General features: G+C 39.4%; 2 protein-coding genes across 2 annotated transcripts; both read left to right on the forward strand.

The window, feature by feature from the left end:
- Positions 1 to 8,479: 8,479 nt before the first annotated feature.
- On the forward strand, positions 8,480 to 9,387 carry LOC147619018 (uncharacterized). Its single transcript, XM_086774520.1, has 2 exons — positions 8,480 to 8,547; positions 8,637 to 9,387. The coding sequence occupies exons 1-2, from the start codon at positions 8,502 to 8,504 to the stop codon at positions 9,290 to 9,292; spliced, it is 702 nt and encodes a 233-aa protein (XP_086630646.1). The 5' UTR covers positions 8,480 to 8,501; the 3' UTR covers positions 9,293 to 9,387.
- A 240-nt stretch (positions 9,388 to 9,627) lies between these two features.
- On the forward strand, positions 9,628 to 12,967 carry LOC147619019 (uncharacterized). The gene is made up of 9 exons (XM_086774522.1): positions 9,628 to 9,755; positions 9,849 to 10,123; positions 10,209 to 10,535; positions 10,632 to 10,837; positions 11,402 to 11,743; positions 11,828 to 11,891; positions 11,972 to 12,314; positions 12,403 to 12,611; positions 12,696 to 12,967. Exons 1-9 carry the CDS (start codon positions 9,675 to 9,677, stop codon positions 12,871 to 12,873), a joined length of 2,025 nt encoding a protein of 674 aa, XP_086630648.1. The 5' UTR covers positions 9,628 to 9,674; the 3' UTR covers positions 12,874 to 12,967.
- Positions 12,968 to 17,449: the final 4,482 nt, after the last annotated feature.

Below are 17,449 nucleotides of genomic sequence, written 5' to 3' on the forward strand. Positions count from 1 at the left end.
GAGTGGTGGCATTGTTGGTTTACTCACAACCCTATCACCTCTTATTACTGTAATAGGACGTGATGTTCTGGGAGAACGTCCCTTTAGCTGTGATCCATTTTAGGATGAGTAGCACCATAGCCCACCTTAGGTTGTATGGGCCTACTCCTAGGAACTTTAAAATTTTTAGACAAGTTTATCCAAGAGAATGTCTCTTTAGCTATGATCCATTTGAGGTTGTATGGGTCTATGCATAGTTTATGATCCATTTTAGAATGAGGACCATAGCCCAGGGTTTGATTTTTTTGCGAGCTTTATTTGGCGAGCTTTTTGGAGATAAGATAGTTTTATGTGAGCTTGTAAGAAAAATGATATATACATGTATATTCTCATACACACCTACCTACCTACCTACCTACCTACCTGCGTGCCTACCTACCTACCTACCTACCTACCTACCTTCCTACATATATACCTACATACATGCATGCATACATACATACATACCTACATACCTACCTTCCTACATATAAACACACATTTTATGTCCAAGAAACTTAAATATAGACACAAAAATACCTATCTATGTACCTTTCTTCCAATGTTTATTTCAACACAAGTAAAAACAAGTATACTTGGCTCATGTTTTCTTACAAAAAGATTGAGTTCACATTTCCTTACAAGAAGATATCTGGTTGGTATAACTCCTTTACCATAGCGTCGCAAGCTACCTACAATAAGACTTTAGAGTACGTGACAGTATACTCCATCCCAAAGCAAGACAAAAATAATATTGGTTCAAATTTTCTTACAAAAAGATTGACTTCACATTTCCTTACAAGCTTAAGTAAGCACAAACATGGAAGGCTTGATTAAAGCTTAAGTAGGCACAAACATGAGAGGCTTGATTAAAGCTTAAGTATAGGCACAAACAGGCTTGATTAAAGCTTAAGTATAAGCACAAACATCCTTGCTTCGAGGACGTGATAGTATATTGTCCACTTCCTCTGGTGATAGTGTCGGTTGATGCTTGATTAAAGCTTAAGTATAAGCACAAACATCCTTGCTTCGAGGATGTGATAGTATATTGTCCACTTCCTCTGGTGATAGTGTCGGTTGATGCATTACCATATCCTCGTTCTTATGTAATCCCAAAACTCGCAAGAAGACAAAATAGATATGCTTACATGCAACGTAAGACTTTCCTCTAGATTCTCTTTGCATGAAATCAGGACATGTACACCAAGGTTGTACCTTGATGTGTATAAAATAGTCCTCTCCACTCTCACATGCCAAATGAAAAATAGAGTAGGGGGATGGCTGCATTGCACTCTCATTAAGGACTGTCGCTGTCATGGCCTCGGCACTACCAATCCTCTTTTCTGCTTCTTTGGAAATCCAATGCCTCCACTTGGTTGATCTCTTTGTATTCTGTGTAGCATCATGTGGCCTCTTGTCACTTTCTTTGTTGCCCGCTGCTTGTGTGGACGTTTCTCCCACCCCCGACACAAAAGGTTCTTCATGAGTAACATCTAACTTGAACCCTGCCTTTACTAATTTATCTACCTCTTGGCTGGTTATGTTGGTCCCAACATCCACTTTCCACATATCTGGGTATGATGGCTTGTATATTATGTTTGGATCTACATGCCATGTGTGTGAAACATCTGAAGGACAAAACCACATCATTTGAGCCTTTGGCCCTCCCGGACCAGGATGTCGTCGCTCTGAGTAGAAGCTAGGGGCAACAACTCCAATAGAGCTTCCCTGTATGTATGAGTTGCACTTAAGTCTTCCATCAATACCTCCCAAACATTTGACTTTTGAGTTCAATGGGGTTCGTCTAATGGCCCACATTGTGCGTCCAACGGCCTCTTCCTTTACATGCATTTGTCCTCCGCTCATTGTGCCATAATGTTGTTTAGGCTCTTCATGTCCGACATCTTTGTTTCCTCCAGTCATTGGACTTTTTGGTCCTCCCCTTGAAGCGGGACTTGCTGCACTGTTTGTTCTAGATCTATCTCCAAAACTTACTCTTCTTGCTGTTCCCCGGTTTTGACGATGTCTGCTCTGCATGACATAACCTGGACGATGTGAGCATTGGTCTACTTCCGTTGTCCTCACCCTCTTCCGTTGAATAGTCTCCTTATCTCCATGTAGAGGCCTTGATTCCTCATACATAGGAGTGTTAGCTACTGTTTCATGGACCATGCGAGCCACTTGTGGTGGTGTTAGTCTTGACCTTGCTGCTACCCTGTCCAGCAACTTGCTCAAGCTTGGTCCCTCACCTTTGTGCTTCCCCATCTGATATGCATATTGCTTTGCACTTTGTAGTAAAGCGTTTGCCATATCTGAAATGCACGCATCATACAAGCTAACCTTTTCCTTGTATCCTTCACCAGCAAGCCAACTCCCATGTACACTTTCAGATAAGTTTGTTCGAGGGGTTTGTGCTAAATCCACCGAGCTTAAGACCACCTGCACACAAGAGGTTTCATACAAGAATTCATAAAATTGACTCCAATGCAAATGCATCCATACAACATATCAGTTCTCTATAAAATTTCTCACCCTTGACATGAGGTTGCCCCAATGTGCTATTCGTACTTCCCACCAACTCATCCACGTATCCATCACTGATAGTTTTCCCTCATGAACATGTCCATTTCTCCACCACTCACGAATCTCTTTACTTTTTAAGAAAGCTGACTCCTTATTGGTTGCCAATCTCCATTCTTCACACAAGTCAATATGGTGTTGTCGACTTTCTGCCTTCACGCATTGTTTAGCATGCTTCATCAAACTTTGTTTCCAATGGAATAAGCACGTTCGCTCCCTGTCCTCCATAATGTTGTGCGGACCCCCATTGAAAACGGTCCTAACTGCACACCAATTAGACCCTGCTTCATCAGCCATAAACCCATAGAAGTGTGCGGGTGCATAACCGCATTGCTCCATTGTGCTATTCAGCATTTCCCAAAATAGTACTTGGCTTTTTGTATCCTCCTCCTTCATTTCGCATGTGGCAATTGTCAACAGCTCTTGAACACTATAAGATTTTGGAGATAATTTTTTCAGTCAGCTATCATTCAAGGTAAATGTAAGAAATGAAAAAATTGGAGTTCGTAGTCTCACCTTGGGTCGTAAACATGACAAGCCATTGTTGACCAACCAAAAACTCGATGAGTGTGATCAAACAAAACCCAGGACTTTGACAAGTCACCTCCACTGTCACACCGCATACGATTCACCAAGTCCACGCCTGATGCTGGTCCTCGCAAAGACATCTTAAAGACATAACATTTGTCATCAGGGCCACCTTGTCCTGGGAAACGGCTACCTTGTATAAATGAATAGCGAGATCTTCTCTGTATAAGAAGGATGCTATCAAAGCCCTCTCCTGCTGGCATCAATTTTCTTTTCTCCTGGGATACAATGCGTCTAAACCTAAAAAACATAATTTCATAATAAAGAGAGGACCGAATGTAGAAAAATACTTCCAAATATAATTAAGTTATAGAGTGAATACTCACCTCTGGTTTTCCACAAGAGGACTCAACTCCTCCAAAAAATTGCAGAGCTCATGATCCCCAATACTTGTAGGTAGCTCATCATTTTGATTCATCATGGAGGAAAATAGCATATCCTTCACAATATCCATCTGTATTTTTCGAGGACCAGCACTTCTCTGGGTTTTTAGCACTTGAGAAACAAACATTTTCACGCGCTCCAACATTGACCTTGAAGTTCCTGGCTGAACTGGATGTTCATGCAGCCCAGTGTGGAGCATCACTCTTGTAATAGTTGTGTCACGAGGCATTACGTAATACACAATACATCTACACACTTGCACACAATGTGCAGTTTTGCGACAAAAGTGACAAACTATTTTAGATTTCTCATCCTCTGTCAAAAGTCCAATTGCAATCTTTTTTGTCAGATGTCCATGAAAGAAGGTGTTGTTATACCTTTTATTGTTCAAGTAAAAAGGACAGCTGAGCCTATGGCACTCCAAAGTACCAACACAATAGCTAATACGCACGGTACAACTTACAGACATGTTTGATGTTACTGGACGTGTCCATAGGTGACCATCATATTTTTGCTCCATTCCATCCATATTTCCTATTTTGCCATATGTTGGTGGAAACTCTAGGATGGAATCACCATCATAATGTCTTGGCACCTCCTGGACTTGGATGACTCGAGTAACTTTTTCCAACAATGAACGCAGAAGAGAAGGTTGCTCCTTCTTACGAAGAACCGAAAGTATACTCTCTGAAGCAATACATTCATCTTCAGAGATCTTGTGCTTTGAACCTTTTGGATTGCTTGTGCCTTCACCTGGTTGCAAAATAGTTGCTGAGCCATTCAAGTCACTCTCAGAGGAGGAGCTCGAGATATGAACATGGGTGTTTTGTGTCCCTAATTCTTTATCCACTGAACTCTCCAAATGTCGGACATCTTGGGCAATGTCGTCAGCACTAGAATCAAGACTATCAGCAGCACAAAGAGGACTACAGTGTAGCATATATGTTTTACTTTGAGAAATATCTATGAGGTAGTTTTTATTGCCCTCCATATCATAATGAGCGATGATTTCCTGTAGGCTTCCATCGGTCCTAGTAGCTTTCACTCCCGAAAGGGCGTGCGAAGAAGGCAAAAACCCTTGTAGATATCCGTGACTGACAAGCGTGGTCTGGTGGTGGAGAAGTATTAAAGTTTGAGATTTTTTGCTACTGCCATCAAGCTCCCACTCAAAGGTAACAGTGTGCTCCATAGGGAAGGCAATATGAAGATGCAGAAAGGACAGGAGAGACGAAAATGTGAAACAGAAAGGATAGGAGAGACGAAAATGCGAAATGAAAATATAAAAACGAAGGAACAGGTGGAGCAATCACGATTTGAGAATGATGGAGGTTGAAATGATAAAACAAGGTGGAGCAATCACGATTGAGAATGTAGGTGGTTGAAATGATAAAACAAGGTGGAGCAATCACGATTGAGAATGACCACGATCAAATTTTTTAATAAAAAATATACAAATATATATGTATCTACAAATATATAGAAAAATACACAAAGGTGGTTGAAATGATAAAACAAGGTGGAGCAATCACGATTGAGAATGACCACGATCAAATTTTTTAATAAAAAATATACAAATATATCTACAAATATATAGAAAAATACACAAATACATACATTTATTGATTCTAAGTGTTATTTTAATAAAAAGCTTATCTCTTTGTAAATACACACACACACATGTTTATATTTATATTATTATATTGTATAAATTCTAGGCTAAGAACCCCGGATGGGGATATATGTAAATACACATACACACATGTTTATATTTATATTATTATATTGTAAAAAGCTTATCTCTTTGTAAATACACACACACACATGTTTATATTTATATTATTATATTGTATAAATTCTAGGCTAATAACCCCGGATGGGGATATATGTAAATACACATACACACATGTTTATATTTAAAAAATATACAAATATATATGTATCTACAAATATATAAAAAAATACACAAATACATACATTTATTAATTCTAAGTGTTATTTTAATAAAAAGCTTATCTCTTTGTAAATACACACACACACATGTTTATATTTATATTATTATATTGTATAAATTCTAGGCTAAGAACCCCGGATGGGGATATATGTAAATACACATACACACATGTTTATATTTATATTATTATATTAATATAGCTTAATACATTTTTAGACATATCTATATGTGTGTGTATATGTATCTATTTTTAGGCTAAGTATGTTTTAGGCCACACACACATATGTGGTGCTTAGTGTAAAGGGTACACGAAGAAAAGAGATATTTAGGGTACATGAAGGATACTTTCAATTCAGCAAGCAGGGAGACGAATGCAAGAGAAGAGGTGAGTTTTTTTTTTCATTTCTCGATTTTTCTCTGTTCTTCTTTTCTGTGCGCCGGCAGCGGCTTCGTTGGAGGTGTACGTTTCGCTTTCGTAGGCGGTGATGCTGTTGAGGAGACGGACAACATGTTTCGTAGGCGGTGATGGTGTTGAGGAGACGGACAACATGTTGAGAAGGCAGCGCTGCCCCGCCTCTCCTCCAGCATGTCCACCTCCCCCGGCAGAGCCGGGGGATGGTCTGCGCTAGCGCAGACCATCCCCCGGCTCTGCCGGGGGAGGTGGACATTCTGGAGGAGAGGCGGGGCAGCGCTGTGGCCTTGGGACGCCGAATTTGTCAGCCACATCCTGTGTCCAAGCCATGATGCTGTCGGAGATGATACACGTGGCCGGTTTACGCTCATCGACGAGCCTCTGGATGAGCTGCTCCAGGCCTTCTTGCATGACCGAAGTCGTGACGAAGAGGTCGCTGTAGTTTGCAGCCTCGGGAGAGAGCCCGTCCGGGACAATCTCCAGCCGGACGGACGGGTGAGGAGGCTTGATGCGGCCCCTATTGGCCAGCGCTGCCCCGCCTCTCCTCCAGCATGTCCACCTCCCCCGGCAGAGCCGGGGGATGGTCTGCGCTAGGAGGCTTGATGCGGCCCCTATTGGCCAGCGCTGCCCCGCCTCTCCTCCAGCATGTCCACCTCCCCCGGCAGAGCCGGGGGATGGTCTGCGCTAGCACAGACCATCCCCCGGCTCTGCCGGGGGAGGTGGACATGCTGGAGGAGAGGCGGGGCAGCGCCACACTGTCCATCTCATCTCTCGCCTTCTCCATCACATCTGGGTGCTGCAGTAGCTCCGCCATCGTCCACTCACTAGTGATGGATGAGGTATCTGTCCCAGCTGCCACCAAATCCTACAAAAAACCCCCACTGCATCATCATCATGAAGCTTATAACCAAAATGAGGGTGTGAACATGAAGATATTGACAGCTGTAAGTGCAGAGAGTTCATGATGACCCTAACAACAACAAGCATTCATGTCTGTAAATCACTTAGGGCTTACTGTGTAATTAGACTTAATTCAGCATGCATCGCCTCTCCTCCAGCATGTCCACTCCCCCGGCAGAGCCTGGGGATGGTCTGCGCTAGCGCAGACCATCCCCCGGCTCTGCCGGGGGGGTGGAAATGCACGAGGGACCATTGCATTTGGAAGGGTAAGCGTGCCCCATGTAGAAGGTTTAGCTAAAAACTAGATAATGGCCATGCTTTATTGCCTCTCTCGGATGGGTAGGATGATTAGAGTGATTAAAGCATTTATTATCCCCTATTCTCAATTTTTCTACCCTATCTTGGAAAGGACATTGGTGTAAATCTCTCGATCCCATCAAGGCATTCTTCTGGAGAAATAATGTTTATAAGAGGCCAATGCCTTGTGTTAAATGGTCTATATGTTCTAGACTAATAGCACTAAGATGCCTAGGAATCATTGATCCTCAAAAGTAGGTAACTGCAATGATAGCAAAGATGTTGGCTAAATGCTTGATGCAGGAATAGATCTGAGCTATCATGTTCAAGGAGGTGGTAACTAGAGGAAATATTATCACGGGGGGTGGAAATGCACGAGCGACCATTGCATTTGGGAGCGTGCAGGGAAGGTTGAAATGCACATTGCCTGGGGTGGAAGCATCAAGATGTACATAGGAAAGGGGAGGTGGGTGGGTTGGCACCTAAAGGAACCTAAATGTTAGGTACCTTATTTTTACCTTTTCCTATAAACATTAAGTACTTTAGTTCTACCAGAACCTTTAGCCATATAATATATACATAGCATAGAGGTCTTGTGAATTTATACACAACATAGAATTTTTTAACTCCCATTCAAATGTTAGATACCTTAGGCTTACCTTTACGTCCATTGAAATGTTAGATACCTTAGGCTTACCTTTACGTCCTTAGGCTTAGCACCTTTACTCCCATTCAAATATAAGATACATTAGGCTTACCTTTACTTCTCCCAATAGGAATAGGAAACTTTAAAGCACAAGCTCACACAACAGAGAGTCGTGTAAGTCCCATTTGAATGGTTCATTTCTTGTACGCATTGCTTGAACATATGGCACAATGAATTTGAGCTCACATTTGGCTATGGATCATCGTAATGATGATGACGAAGAAATGGGCAGACGAGTTCGGGTGCATTTCTTAGTAGAAGTAAGGCTTGCATAATGGTTCTTGCACCTGCATGTCCTTGTACGCTTATATCATGGTCCTCTCGGACGAAACACTGCAATGGGTTTGCATCACTGCCACCATGAACAGCCAATATATATTAGCTCCTTCAATGGCTCTTGTATTAAGCTAGGAAGCTCGGGTTTATTGGTTTCTCCTCAAATGTGCACTCTAACCAGAAGAGCCCATTTTGCAACTCTAACTCTTCAATATAATCCGTGGCTTCACTTCATGTTAATGCATTTCTCTCTCTCCCCACACACACACACACACTAGTAGGAGATGTTTGTGTGTGAGGTTGATGTTTTCCTATATACATGAAGTAGGGTTTATGTGTGATTCAGCTCAAACTTTTTGCTACTCATATTCAGGGCAAAAGAAAGGAAGATGGCTCCAAGAAAAGCAGGAAAACAACAGGCAAAGACTAAGAAAGGTATATGATGTGAATAGCCAAGATTCTATTGAGATTGTGTTTTATTGTTTTAGATATGCTTACTTGGGCTTGGTGTGTGTGTCTTACAGACAACAGGGGATACTCACTAAGATCTGGGCGTGTTTGTTTGACTCTTAGCGAGGAAGCTCAATCACGGACACCTTTGTCCTCACATGTATCTCCTGTTAGAGAGGAAACAGAAGCGCATAATTCTCTTGGTCATGAGGAAGAAGTGCTTGTGTTGGAGAACGAAATGAGCTCACCTCCTCCAACTCACACGGAGATTCCTGAATCTAGTACTGGTCAAGGGGAGACCCATAGAAGGCTTCTTGGAAAATCTATTGAATTGGGATTGCTTGGTGATGTATTCACTAAGTTTTTTGTGCAACGCAATTCCTCTACCCCATTGGTCCCTTTATGCAGGTTGATTCCAAATGAATCCATCCGTACAGTTTCTACCCAACTTGAGGTGTTTCGTGATTCTTTTGACTGCCATGGTTATGTCGAAGCATCTCCTCCTTTTTTAGTTTCACTTACACGTCCAGGAAGCTCTATGTATTTCGCGGTCACACAAATAGACTTGCAAGAATGGGGACCAAACTGGGTGGTACAACATGAGAGATTTGAGGATGAAATCAGAGGAACTGAGTGGGAGGATCTCAGTGGTAAGAAGTTTCTTGTATGGGATGGCAATCATCGTGTGAAGGCATGGATGTCTCGAGTGCGCGAAGGTATGTTCTTTTGAATGTCATAGAGTGATTTTATGCAACATTAAAAGTAATATATTGTAATATCTTTATTTTGCTTTCTCTAGCTTGGTCTCATAGCCCCTCACGCCATGTCCGGGTCAAATGTCAATTTTTGGTCGTGGACAAGAAGCAAGAAGGAGAATTGCTATTGGCTTTGCGATCTCAAAATGAGTAAGTGATCTCTCTCTACTTAATTATGGACATTATGAAGTCATGGTTAAGTTCTTAGCTCATTGTGACTCTTTACAACACAGATTGGTGCGGACTAGTGTTACACCCACATTGTCACATGAGATCTTCATGTTTCAACGATTTGGAATGGTGGACAAATCATCCATATTGGACTACCTTGGTGAAGACGTAAGGAGGTGGGCTTTAATGGAGCTTAGTTTGGAGCGACGAAGTGGAGAGCAATGGTACAATGCTCCAGCTACGATCTTGGCACAGCTTGTGTGGAAGGTAGTGTTTGCATTTCCCATCTTTTATTAATAAATGGATTATCAATGTTTTTTAATCGTGTGAGTGATAATGAGTCCTTTTCGTTATACGTAGACACCGTTTGAAAATGCGGTGAAGCAAGCTATATCATGCATTGATAGACATGCCATGGGGTTGCAAGAATATGAGACAAAATGTGAGAAAGCCAGACGTGGTGTAGAGCAAACATTTCGAGATAGAGCGTACAAGATGCTCATAATTGCAAACCCATCCAATGGTGATGCATTCTTTCAACTCGTATATAACTATGATTGGTCCAAGAAGGGATTGGTTGCTCTGACCAAAGAAAAGCTCTACACAGTCGCCATATCTCGGATTTCAACTCAAAGGTATGTCACATGTCAATAAACCTCTCTTAACATAAACTAACCTTAATATCTAATCTCTTATGGTTTTGGTATGATGCTGAAATAGGAAGACGGAATTGCTTCAAATGCTTATGACCGGGAGGGCAAAGGAGAAGGTAATTTCAGAGATGTTTGGGGATAACAAAAAGACGTTGCTGCATATGAAGAAAGAGTTGTATTGGGAAGAGCTAATAGGGGAGGCAGACTCTATTTTGGAGGGTTTATTGGTATATGATGATGTTGTCTACATCCCACCATTTATGCAATGGGTGCAAGAGGAGCGATCGAAACACATACCATGGGCTTTTCATGAGGTGTGGGCAAAGATTGGAAAAGTAAAGGAAGGCCAAAAGCAACCTGAGGTGGAGAATGCCGCAAAGAGGGTTGTCTACAGGTATATATCTTCTAATGCCATTCTATTTTTGCAGAAAATACATATACGCATTAAAAAAAATATTTTAGTACTGTTTGTTTTATTTTGGACATGTAGGTGGGTGCAGCTACTCATTGGCCAAGGTCTAATGGACGAAGAGACGGAAGCAATCAAAGAATGGGTAGATCCAAATTCCTCGGAAACAATGTACCCGAAGGAATGGGTTGAGAGAGGGGTTTCTGATTGGGAATTTAAGAGATGTCCTTGGTGGTTGGACTATCCTCTAAATCATGTGCCTCCAAGTGAGGAGCTCCTAGAAAAAGGTACTTTTTTGCTTCCTACTGAATTGTATGCATGTAAATGTAAATGTATATGTTTATGTAAACCTTCCTACCTATACATATGTAAACTATCCATATGCATATACATATTAGATACATATACATACAGATATATACATATACAAATACATATGTATATACATATGTATATATACATATGCATACATAAATACATACCTACACACATACACTAAATTCCTACATACATACAAAGTTCATGTTACATTTAAGATTTGGCATGTTAGATTTTAAAGAAACATTGTTAAGTTTTAATACATACATACCTACATACATATACATATAAATAGATACATATACCTACATACATATACATAGACACATGCCTACATACATATACATACCTATACATATACATAGATACATACCTACATACATATACATATATATATACATATGCATATACATATACACATACATGTACATATACATATACATAGATACATATACATCTACGTACATATACATATACAAAAAGGTATGGGAATTTTTACCTTTTTACTAATTATCTTGATCTATTTCTTGAAGAATTTAAGAATTGCCAATCTGAGCTTGAAAGAGAGCCCCCAACTCAAGAAGACTCTAGAATACCTTCCCCACAGCCAACAATCTTGACCCAGTCTCCAGTAGTTGGATCCTCGCGCGTGGCCCCAAAACCATCCACACCACTGTCACGAGTGCCACAATCACACCAAGAGCATACATCTACATCATCTCAAGTGCAACGTGAGAGGCGAACAAAGAGACGTCTTGACATTATGCATGATGTTCAAGAGGGAGACCCCACAAATGAAGATCAAGAGAGAGACCCTCCAGAGCATCTTCAAGAGGGGGAGGTGTCAGGACAACGTGACATCATGGACATGACTAGTAAGAGTACTTTCCATTGCAAATTTATTTTGAGAAGTGTGTGCTTTCGAAATGCATCTCATTTTTTGTCTTGTTTACTTGCAGGTGAGAGATGTTTTTCACACATATTGCTGGTAGACATCCACACTCTTTCGGAGGGCTCAGATAGGTAAAAGGAAAAATTTCACCATATAATTAGTTTTCCAAGTTCTACTGACCAAAATCAAACATCATAAATCTTTTATGTAGTGTGGAAGAATTCTTGATGAAGATTCCCAAGGCTCTATCTCATAGAGGTGCTCCCTCAGATACAGTGGCTCGCCTCGTATGGGCTGACTTTCCTACAGGTTTACAGGTTGTTGATGTAGATACAGATGGGTGTCCCTCATGGAATCAAGTTTCTTCATCATTGATACGTGCCACACTCAGTTTTGTTGGTTTGTTTGTGGCCGATGAGGGTTGGTTTGTGTGTTTGAGTCTAATGGATCAACTTCCTAAAATATATTCCATGGGAAAGAAAGTTGGATTGGTCATGCATCGAACAATGTCTGTTCATGTGGAATCAAGTTATTTGTATGACAATGGAGAACGGGTAAGTCATAATCTCTGAAATATTTCCCTTTGTGTATACATGTTATGTGGTATGGATATCCAAACATAATGTTTTCTCGTTATGGTAGGTGGATACATTGGCGCTTAGTATGTTCTATCGAGTAAATTGCCATGTCCCTATTATTGATCGTGAGGCTGGGCAAAATGTTTCAAAGAAGTTATTCAATGCTCAACGAAATTTCATTTTTGAGAAGAATAAGAAGCATCCATTCCAACGCACAATGGTCTTGGAGCGCTACATTCGAGGTGGTGCAGAAAGATCTCCTATGTTCTTTAGGTGAGATACTTTTCATTCTGGTCATTTTCATAGCTACTTTTTCAAAATACTTAGATGCACGTTTATGATTGTATTTCATTGTAGGTGGCTAGTGGAGACCTTCTCAAGTGAAGGAGATAGTGTCTTGGACGTTTTTGCGGGATGTGGAGGCTTGGGACGTGCATGCCAAGAGTTAAAAAGGCACTATATGGGGATAGAGAATGACATGGAGGTAGCCAAAGCATGTCTGGGAGATTTCTCATTAGGTCGGGATGACATGTAGAAGAATGCTATAATTAGAATGCTATAATTTGTGGATCAAAAGACTTTGTATTCGAGATTGTCATGGTTTGGAAGTTTAAAGATCGATATATACATTTTTGATCTTTAAAAGATTGTGTTTTATATTTAAGTAAGTAAGAAAGTATGTATGTATGCAATGTATGTATATATGTTAGTGCTGCGTAGGTGGCTCTTGTATATATGTATGTATGTATATGTATATGTATGAGGTGTATGAATTTAGGTAGATATATGTATATATATAATTATATCAATAAGTATGATGTGGATCAAAGACTTTGTAATCGAGATTTTCATGGTTTGGAACTTTACAGATCGATATATATATTTTTTATCTTTAAAGGATTGTTTTTTATATTTAAGTAAGTAAGAAAGTATGTATGTATGTATGTATGTATATATGTTAGTATGTATGTAGGTAGCTCTTGCATGTATGTATGTATATGTATATTTAAGTAAGTAAGAAAGTATGTATGTATGTATGTATGTATATATGTTAGTATGTATGTAGGTAGCTCTTGCATGTATGTATGTATATGTATATTTTGTATGTGTATATGTATGAGGTGCATGAATTTAGTTACATATATGAATATATGTAATTATATCAATAAGTATGATGTGGATCAAAAGATTGAAATTTATATTGTTGATCTTTCAAAGCTTGTTATTTATATGTAAGTAAGTTCTTGGTCCTTTACAAAGCTCATAGTAAGTTCATGGTCCTTTGCAAAGCTCGGACTCCTTGTTCATTGCTCCAAAAAGCTCGGCAAAAAAAGCTCGCAAAAAAAAATCCCCCCATAGCCCATACTAGGTTGTATGAGACTATGCTTAGGAACTTTAGAACTTTTGGATGAATTTATCGTGTTCTTAGTTTTTTAATTCCCCAAACTAGGATTTTTCCCCCTCCTTGAGTCATCGACCACATCTACTATCATGGCATGATAAGGAGAGAGTATCACAAGGCCATACAATAAGGGTTAAGGAGAGATATCATGGAGAGGGAAAAGGAGCATGACTAATGAGATTTATGAATCTCTTTATATAAAAATAACCTTGATAAAAATATGTAAGTATAGCATGTGAGTTCAAATGAAAGGGTTTTTTAATTCAAAAATTTAGGGTAAAATCACATAAATACATTTACAGAAGGGGTTTTTTTAATCGATTATAAAAAAAAGAAGTCCATAAAGAAAAAGGGGTCATTTTATTCATAACAAATTCACGGGTAAGGGGTTTTATAAATACCCTTTGAACGCGTGTGATACATAGGGTTTCTTAGTAGTGCACCCCTCGAGAAATCTAGTACAGGAATATAAGATTCATGGTAGAAGCTAGTACACCTTAGGCAAATATTTGTCTATGTAAGTTTGTAATAGTGGGACCAAATATATAATTTCATTTATTTAATTCAAGGGGTTGAGAAATTCCCAAGTGATGTAATAAAGCTTTTGATGAAATAAAGATGATATTTTCTTATCTTTTATAAGCTAAGTGATTGTACATATTATTTTTCTTGAGAGAAACCATGAGTTGATCAGGGAAATCTACCCATAGTGTGCTACTCATTGTGATTCATGAAGCCTTATAAAAATCGCAACCTACCCTATTTCGTGTGATGAAAAGGGAAACAATCTGACTGAAGCTATACAAAACTAGATGGATGCTATGGATGTGTATTTTTACATAGTATACTATAATGAGAATAATAAGATGACCTTATCATGTTTAAAGATTTTACTAGAATAGCCAGATCCAATTGGAAGAAATCATGTAAAGCAAATCATCTTAATTAGGATCAACTTAGGTGTGGGAATATATGAACACCCTCTTCTACTAAAGATTTTATCTTTCACGATATAAAGAGGACAAAATCTTTGAGTTTCTTAATCTTGGCCAAGAAGGAAAATCAATAGAGTAAGGAATGACAAGCCAGATTCCATTGCAAAAGAAGCAAGAATGGCAGAGGACTTTGCTAAATCCTTTCTTAAGGAAACGTCTCAGTCAAAGAATTTCTCTCCTCCCACCTCTGAAGAGAAATTCCACTCTGTCTGGCCAATCAAGAATTGCCCAAGTTGAAGAGGAGGAGGATCCAGGGCTCTCTGAATATGGGTCCATGAAGTGACAAATCTTGAGATAGATAGGTTATTTATAACAACTAAAGAGAGAGAAATTTTATTCGATGCTAGTAGCTTGGGCACATAATGAGTGAATATCCCAATGCACTGGTTTCATCCCATCCTACTCAAGGTATACCATAGGACCCCAATTTCAGAGACTTGCTACTTTGGTACAAATTAATCAAGGATCCCTACCTCAGAATTGGGAAAATATGAGAAGGAACTTCCCAACCTAATTAACTATGTCTAAAGTCATTACTATTACAGACTTGTATAAGAAGAAGAAACATGAAGAATGCATGAAACGATGGAACATTAGGGTTGGAACTAACAATTCTCCATCATCCAAGCAACATTGGACTACCAAGGTATTTAAGTTAAGCTTCTAATTGATTTTGGTAGTACTCATTTGTTCATATCACTTGGCACATGTTAAGCCTAGACCAAAGAAGTGGTAAACCAATGCAAGCTGAATTTTCTATTGGTAACATGCTTCTCACATCAGAACATTTAGTTTTCTCTAAATGGCAACATGACAACAATGCAAATGAATGCAGATTCAAAGTCTTTCCCCTTGGGCTATATGATGGTATTCTAGGCATGGATTAGCTCATTCAAAATTAGGCCAATATTCATTGCCACAAAGGGGCCATTATCGTTATAGATATCCACCAAAATATGGTACAAGGGATCAGAGTGACTAAAGCTCCTACATTACAACTTGTGAAGGTATCTGGAATGCCTAAGGGCTTGAGACAAAAGTAAGAAATGTACATTATCAAGTTTAATCTAGTTATAGCAACAAGGAGTTGAATTCTAATGAGCCCTTGAGTGGATTTAAGAGTGAATATGCTAATGTATTTCTTGAGGATTTGATAGAAATGCCCCCAGTCCATGAAGTGGATCATGAAATTGAGCTGATCCTAGGAGTGTAACCTACTGTAAAAAGGGCCTACAAGATATCTATTCTCAAAGCCATTGTGAGCTTATGGAACAATTTGAGGTATCTCTTGGAACATAAGTTCCTCCAACCTATTATATCTCCTTGGGATTCTCCTATGCTTTTCTAAAAGAAGAAAGATGGTACCTTAAGGTTATGTATTGATCATTGAGGATTAAATAAGTTAAAACCATTAAAAGAAAGGTATTTAATTCCTAGGATAGATAAGCTTTTGTATCGTCTCTATGGTGCTCATATATTTACAAAGGTGGTGGTTGGGTAGATGGTCTTCGAGCCTTGGAACCCGGCACACGGGTATTGAAACCGACCGAAGGGTGTACACTGCTTTGGTCACCTTGGACGGAAACCTTCACAAATGAACCCAAAGAAAAGTTAGATATTAAAGTTTCTCCATTGTTTTGTGAGGAATCCAACCATATGGCTAGTTTATGCATAGGCATTCTAGAATTTTTGATGTACCAACAACCATGTCTATCTGGGATTAGTCCAAAAAATCATTAAAAAGGGGGGTTGGATTAAGTAAAGATGTTCTAGTTATGGATGCTCACTAAGGCTATTGGAAGAATGGATGCCACGACTAGATTCATCATGAAAAATTAGACATTTTACCTTTTTAGATCATTGCAATTTGAGACCATTAAGGTTGTCAAACAGTTAATAGTGTTGATGAGATCGCCTATCGCCAAAGAAGTATGATCTTGCCTCTGCCTTTGTCTGGATCACTCATTGATCCCTGCCATCCCTACATGACTCTGCATTGAGACTTTGAATCATGCAGGGATTATAGATGCAAGCCATTGGTGGGGGTACACGACATCCGGGCTAGGGAAGTACACTATTTTTGCCCCCCTAGATGGATACATTAATAAATGAATCCGGAGAAAAGCTAAATATGAAAGTTGCTCAGTTTCTTGTGAGAAATCCAATTGTATGGCCAATTCATGTACAAACATTATAGTTTTTTTTTGGTAATTTCGGTTGTACTAGCCATGCCTATCTAGGATTAGTTTGGAAAGCATTGAAAAAGAGGCAATTGGATCAATTAAAGATACCATGACTGTGGATATTTGTTAAGGCTAGTGGGAGAACAGATGTCACAGTTGGATTCCTCATAAAAACTAGACATTTTACTTTTTTGGATTGTTGCAATCTGATACCATTAAGGTTGTCACAACCGTTACCTAGAAGATTAGTCCAAAAAGGTTTGATAGCCCAATGCTAAAAAATGTTGCCTGTATCACTTTATGGCTTGTTGTAGAAATAGGTTACAGTTCTCCAAATGGGGAGCCATCTAATTTAAGAGTAGACTTTTATATTGTCTATAATCCTTTCAAGACAACTTCTGAAAGATATTAAGGGTTGGAGATTAAATCATGCCAAAGCACGCATCTTGAGCATGTTTGTTGCTGCACCACCAATGGTGGTAGATGCTCTCCGTTAGACAGTCGCAGATATTGGATGAGTGTAGGGATGGG

The sequence above is a fragment of the Cibotium barometz genome, chromosome 34 (genome assembly GCF_041138505.1).
Source record: "Cibotium barometz isolate CiBa-2024 chromosome 34, ASM4113850v1, whole genome shotgun sequence".
NCBI lineage: Eukaryota > Viridiplantae > Streptophyta > Polypodiopsida > Cyatheales > Cibotiaceae > Cibotium > Cibotium barometz.